Source organism: Cyprinodon variegatus, unplaced genomic scaffold (genome assembly GCF_000732505.1).
Source record: "Cyprinodon variegatus isolate N-32 unplaced genomic scaffold, C_variegatus-1.0 Scaffold32, whole genome shotgun sequence".
Classification (NCBI taxonomy): domain Eukaryota; kingdom Metazoa; phylum Chordata; class Actinopteri; order Cyprinodontiformes; family Cyprinodontidae; genus Cyprinodon; species Cyprinodon variegatus.
In genome coordinates this window covers 1,247,271-1,254,466 of record NW_015150485.1, presented here as the reverse complement: position 1 = coordinate 1,254,466, position 7,196 = coordinate 1,247,271, and the positions used below count along the sequence as shown (strand labels likewise).

Sequence of the window (7,196 nt, the reverse complement as noted above, 5' to 3'; positions counted from 1 at the left end):
GCGAAAAAACATATAAACATTTTTGTGTGTGTGTGTCTTTTAGATCATCTTCTAATGAGCCAACCAAACTGAAATCAAACTTTAAATACTTATCACCACACAAAGCAATTTATTAGACCTAAATTTGATTGAGGCCACATCATTTTAAATTTCTGCAGTTTTAGTAACAGACATTTGAGCGTGGGTCAGTTCACAGGTAAACATATTTGGATTTTCAGAGGGAGAAGAGATGTCTGCACGGGTCTGCACAGATTAATACAGCAGGAACGCAGACCGTCTATGCAGTCGTCTCAAAACGAAGAAAACAATGTAAAATCAATAGCCACAGAGCTTGCAGGCAACAGGAGGGATATTTTTTCTTCCTCAATTTTCCTTGACAGGCTCCATTCAAAGCATAGTTATATCTAAGTAAATTATTAAGGATCTGACTTTTTTGCAGTATTTTGGGTGAAAGAAATGATATGAGGAGTAGGGAAGGTAATCCCAGCAGAACTTAATCTTGCTGCCTTCTAATCAGGGCTCCTGCTCCGTCAGATTGAGCTCCAAAACAAGAAGTCGCTTTTCATGGTTGTATGATTTATATTTATTCTTTTTACATTTAACCGTTTATTTTCGAATATGAGATATGAATTACAACATTACGTCATGTTGGCACCAAAATTCTGAAAATGTAAAAACTGATAGTGGAAACTTAGACATTAACATTGCTCACAAAACTGCTAAAAACCCCAGAATAACGTAACTAAAACCACCAAAATCCATTAACTTTTTTCTATAACTTTTTAAAAATGTATTCATTATCATCTTTTGTATTTTGTAGAAAATGGGCATGACAGAAGATGACAAGAGGAATTGCTGCTTAGTAGAGATCCAGGAGACTGAAGCCAAGTACTATAAGACACTAGAAGACATTGAGAAGGTGAGTTAATCTGTTAATATTCACCTGAGAGTTCAATCTTGACTCAGAAGTTCTGTTTCATACGTTGATGTAATATTCATTTGGAGATTTTAAATGACTAATTTAAGATGCTTATGCAATAAATAACCTAGAAAGTTAGCTAGAAGCAAGAACTGGGTGTACAAGTTTGAGTAAAACAGAAGTTCTTCGCCACTGACATGGTAAAAATTTTAACCCCGGGCTCAAATGCATACTTATTGTTCTCTTCTACTAAAACTTAAATATATTCCTAAAAGATGCAATATGACATATTGCTATCAGCAATATTCCAGCATGAATCTGGCTTAAAATTTAAATATCTTTTCTTGCAGACTAAGTAGAGTTGTTTCGTCCTACCTTTGGCTTTTAGGGACACTTCCCCCTTTTTTTTTTTCTTTTAAAATTAAGATTAAGGTTTAGGAAAGTTCGTTATAGATGCCATTTTTTATTTTTGTGATTGTGTTGACCCAGAACCCAATTCTGATTCGTTCATTAAGTTTATTTTTGTTCCACTGCAATATATGTTTCTTTGCCTTTATTTTCTCACGTAAAGCACTTTCACTTGTCTTTCTACTGAAATGTGTTTTCTAAATAAGCTGACATGGCCATCTTAGTCTAAATGTTAAGCAGCCCACAGTATGATACTGTTAATGCCATGCTTCACAGCTACAATCTTAATAGGTCTACAGTAAACCTTCCTTGACCAACAATGATTTCCTATCAAACAAATGATTTTTATTCTGGGAGATAAAACCAGCAGCTGTAGTGATTTTATTTTAATTTTTTTAAGTTAAAAGAGATCAACCAATACAGGCATTTAAGGTCCATAACATTTTATTTAAACAACCAATAAGAATATTTTAATGCTATGTGCTGCATTTTTTAGGGCTTATTCTTCAGAAAGAAATTGCTTTCTCTTCCTACATTTATATGATAATTAATTTCAATGAAAAAAAAATTTCAATTGTAAATAAAAATAAATGCCTGTTAACAAACCAATGGATTAGTTTAACAATGGATAGCAAACAGAGGGAACAGACAAAGCATGCAACTTGCATGATCTCAAGGCATTGCTACTGTAAATAGACTAATGAATCAGTGAAAACGCACCTATCGGCCAATGGCCATACAAGTAAAGAACACAGTTCTAACACATGAAGCATCAGTAGGGCTAGGGTTGGTATTTAAAGTATATATTATATTGATCTTGTGTAGTTTCTGTTAAATTTAATCTTAATGAAAAATAGTCTTAAATTTTAAAATGAGACAAAAAAAACCTGATTGAAATTTCGATTAACATTGAGACTCATAGAGAGAAAATAATAAACAACAGGAATCAGTCTCACAAATATTAATTAAGCTTAATGTTTTAACACCATTCATTCTTGAAAGAAAGAAGGTTAAAAAATAGAATACAAGCCCTGAGTTAGGCTGATGATTACGGCCATCAAGAGTACATGAGAAGGTCTGTTGATCAGAGTTTCTGTTTGCTGCCTACTTGTTACCAGTTCCTGATGCCCCTTAGCTGTATGTCAGCATGGAAATGTCACAAATTGGCAGATTCATTTAGGAGCACAAATGTCAGGGGAACCAATCAATACAGTTATTATTGGCTGAGCCCACAGGGGGATGGTTATCCCTGTAGCATTGAGTGCAACATTACAGGTGATAAGCGTTACCAAAGCAATAGATGGATTTCTATTTAATATTATTATAATGCAAGGACATAATCTGATTATACATGGCCTTGTAAAATGAATCATTACTCTTAATCTTTTTTTACCATTTGGTCATTTCATAAAGAGTTTACATGATGAATCAACTGGAAGTTGAGCAGATTTTTGAATTTCAAGGAAAATGGGTGCATGTTTAATACTATTAAAAAGCATCATTCAGCCTCAGTGAGTCAGAACAGAACTTTGAATAAGCGTCTTTGGAGGTAGCTCAGCTGAAGGTCTTTGGGAGGTAAAATTGTTGCTTATTCTTCTTAGAAAACTGAAACTTAGTAAGACTGGACAAAAAATGAATGTGAACATCAACTGACTGGTGTTTCCACAGTGTTTTATTTGACAATAGGTCTGAACTTTGGTTGGACAGCTTTAGGAAATAGATGTACTCAGTTCTAATCATTCTGTAGCAAGATTGGTTGCATGTTTAAGGTTGCCCTTCTGATAGAAGGTGTACCTCCAACCTCAAGTCTTTCATGGCCTCCAACAGATTTCTCTTCCTGGTATTTTTGTATTTCATGTCTTTTGTAATTCTCAGCTTACATGGCATGTCAGTATGGCTGAACATATGACTAAGAAGATCTGCAGTGATGCCATAAGCTTTTTGTTTTAAAATTCTGTATTTAGCAGACCTAATGAGATGTTCAAAGATTGGTATATTGTTTTATAATCTACATAACCTCTTTCTATGACCTGTCTGCTGTCTTCCTTGCTCTGTTCATCTATAATCTAAATAGGCCTCAGAACAGGGCTGCTTTTGTTAGATCTAATTGTATGCAGGTGAAACGTTGAAGGGGTATCAGTGAGTTTTTTTTTATCTACTGTATATTTCTATGTTCATACAGAGTAAAAAAGGCTGTTTTTTCCTGATAAATTGAGCCTAGGCAGAAGTTCAACTGAATAAACTGATTATTCGTCCTCATCCACCTCAACACCAGCTAATCAGCTTTTAACCACACCTCCACAAAAGCCCAGTTAGCATCCAGACTTAATCTTTAAAGGTCTCCAGTCCACAACTCCATCTGCTACCCAAAGCGCAGGCAGTGGTTGCGCAATATCTGACCTCAATTCAGATTACCCGGTTTCAACCCACCTCCAGCCCCCCTTCCACCATCGTAGCTAAAGCTTCATCAGAGTTTCATTCCTCCCGGACTCTTACTGCATTCCCTGTCCCATTTCAACTGGTCCAGCAGAAGACCGCCATGTAGAGCCTGGTTCTGCCAGAAGTTTCTTCCCAATGGGGAGTTTTTCCTCTCCACTGTCGCTTCATGTTTGCTCATCGTGTACAGATTCTCGCAACCTGTGTTATCCTATCTGTTCTTCCATCTTCCAGATCCCTGAGTAAAGCACTAGTATCAGCTAATGCAGCCCACTTGATCCCTCTATAAAGCTCAAGCATACCGTCTCACCAACCAACAGTCTACAGACTGACCAACTTCATCTATCTGCACTCCTCCACCAGTTTCAGGCCTGAGGAAATATCCCTGTTCTTTCCTCCTGTTCATGCATATTAAACAAAATTCAGCGCTATGTTTCCTGACGAGGTCTGAGTGCCATAGACTAAAGTAATTGCATCAATATAATTCTTCTAATTGTCTTTTTCTTTTCCGTGTGAGTTTTTCAGATTGAAAGTGGGTTATTCCAGTCACGGTTATATTACAGATCTTCAAAGAACTTGTTCACACAGGCGTTCCTGTCCTCTCCGTGTAATAATAAGCCTTGTTGAGATCGGCACTGCTAACGCATCACTTTCGTCGTCTCCAGATTTCTTCTGAGCGCCACAAATCATCCGCTCCGCTAATTTCATTAAAGCAAATGTGCATCCTGTGTTTCCCCACATTAGACCAACGTGAGAGTGAATGAGAACAAATGTGCCTCTCATGACCAAAGGAGTCGTAAAGCTTAATTGAGTTTGGGTTCATAAAGGCTGTCGTTTTTTTATGTTGCTTTTTAGTTGATCTATTTGTTATCATTAAGATGATGAAATGTGGCAGCCATAAAGTAAAGTTGTGCAGGTTTTCTCCTGCAACAGCACAGCATCTCTGCGTATTTCCAGCAAACTTAAGGGTTATTTGCATTTAGTAAATGGCTTGATGTATGATGCCCAATGTTTTATTTTACCATATTTTGTAATATTGATCTATGCTAAGAGCTCCAACCTGGCCTCCTTCAAATAAAGAAATGTAAATGCAAAAATGCAAAAAGAAAAATTCTCCTCATGTTTACAGCAATTTTTGATTTGTTCTTCTCTTTTTATTCTTCAAGAATTACATGATCCCTCTGAAGCTTGTCTTGAGTTCACAAGAAATGGAGGCTATTTTTGTCAACCTGGAGGTGAGTAAGCGGTCAAGCAAAGAAAAAACATGTCCTTAAAGCATGTCTGCATGTGTCTCAGACCAGGTGAATAATTCGGCGTGTACCAGGTATATGGATAGCTGTTTGAATTACATGACATTTTATAGTTTCCGTATTTTACCCTGATATTTTATGGATGCAAAATTCCTTGTTTTATAGCTTACAAGTATTTGTTTTCAACACATCATCAGGAAAAATGGAAGATTTCATGTTTTGTTATGCATTGTTATAAATAATTAATTTTATTTCTACTTGAGCTGGCCTAGGTGATGGAAAAATCATGTTTGTGTTGTTTTCCAGCAGTGAGAAGTAATAGAATCCTAACAGCAAAATGGTTGGAGGAGGTTTTCTCCATCTTCCTTGTTTAACCTGAATCAGCTTTTATTTCTAGATCATGGGTTTAGAAAAGGTGTCATTACTTGTTGTTCCAAAGATTCTCAGAAATGACCGTATTAGTCCACAACTTCTCAGATTTCAAGCCAACTGCTTAATGTGGATATGCCATATATTACAAACTGAGCCATGGAAATATATATATATATATATATATATATATATATATATATATATATATATATATATATATATATATATATATATATATATAAAAGCATGAGGGAGTGGTGACATTTTATCTGGAAAACAACCTTGACTATTGGTGCTTGAAACTATGTCCTCCTTATATAAAAATATGAGGTAACCTCTTGTCTACATGTAGTGTCTGTACCTTTAATTCATTACAGTGGTTAATGTCAGATTGTGATAAACCTCTAAGTCCTAATATTTCTTATTTCAATTTTAGTAAAAAACCTCCTGCAACAATATGAAATTATCCATAGATTTGTTGCTTTGATCGCTTAATTTGATGTAATTTCAGCAAAATAGCAACAGATGTTAGTTTGACAAAAGGTGCTGCATTCCCCAGCTCTTTAAAATGAACATAATGCTCAGTATTTCCATTTAATTTAATTTGTATTTCAGTCATTTTCTTTTTTTTTTAAGATTATTTCATGAATAGCTTCACATTGTATGTTGTTTACATGAGTGAAAAGGAACACAAAGAACACAAAGCTTATAAAAGGTGCCCCTTTCTCCAAACACAAAACAAAATATAAAAGATGGTCTGTTGCACAATTTACCCCATAACTTCCAGCCAATACAATATATAATAAGATATCACTTTTTGACAAAACAAATGAAAAAAAAAATCAATGTTACATTTATTTCTTTTTACATATAAGATTTAGTTGTTATTAATTTAAATTGCTTTTTAAATTAATGAACAGAAGAGTTCTTTATATAAACATGTGAAATATCTTGTCAAATATGGATTTTGAATATTGAACTACTTATTGTGAATTCATCCTGTTTCATTGTGTTGTTCCGTAGGATATAATCCGAGTCCACTTTGCCCTTCTGAGAGCCATTGACCTGAGCATGGTCAGCGGAGGAAGTGGCCTTGGAAAGATCTTCCTCGAATTTAAGGAAAGGTAGGTCTCCCATAATCCCCGCCAAGCTTTTGACCTTGTGTCATTTTCTTTTGTGCCCCAGTAACCAGAACGCTAAAATCCAGTTAGAGCACAAAGATGGACGCCTTCACTATCCTTTCCTCTGTATGAGACTGCATTAAGAGGAGCATCCACAGATCAAGCAGCCTGTTGATGGGATTAGTGCACAAAGAATAAGTCACAAAAAAAATAAAAAATTAAGTTTTGTGGGGAAATAAGCTGAGAGAGCATGAGGCCAATTGTCTGTATTCAGCAGAAGCAGACGGAGTAACTGCACTCGGGATCACATTAGACTGTCACTCATGTTTCTTTGCTCGTCTTTTATCACATTTTCTTCATTTATTATGATTTACTTACATTTTTGCTGCTAGTGCTTTTAAATTTTAGCATTTTTTGGTTGTAATTTACTGTTTCTATTGTGTATAGATAAGGAATTGTTTGATTTCACAGAGAAGGACTGACAACATTAAGCAGATCAGCTCAGTATTGATTAAATGTTAAATTGATGTCACTATCTACAAAAGGCAAGTAGAAAACAAAAGATGTATTAACTTGGAACAAAAGTCTACCCTGCATCTGCTATATGCAACATATTAACTAAAACATTTTTTTTTATTTCTTAGACATTTTGAAAGTTAATTTTCATTGAGTATAATAAAAATGACTTGA

The 7,196-nt window shown here is 35.1% G+C and overlaps 1 protein-coding gene across 11 annotated transcripts in view; it reads left to right on the top strand.

The window, feature by feature from the left end:
• vav2 (vav guanine nucleotide exchange factor 2) overlaps positions 1-7,196 on the top strand; it is a 294,588-nt gene that overhangs the window by 232,479 nt on the left and 54,913 nt on the right. For all 11 annotated transcript variants that reach the window (XM_015401637.1, XM_015401721.1, XM_015401713.1 and 8 more), the window contains 3 exons: positions 821-919; positions 4,930-4,998; positions 6,409-6,509. In XM_015401637.1, the coding sequence (XP_015257123.1) occupies positions 821-919; positions 4,930-4,998; positions 6,409-6,509 (269 nt within the window). The remainder of the gene's footprint in view (positions 1-820; positions 920-4,929; positions 4,999-6,408; positions 6,510-7,196) is intronic.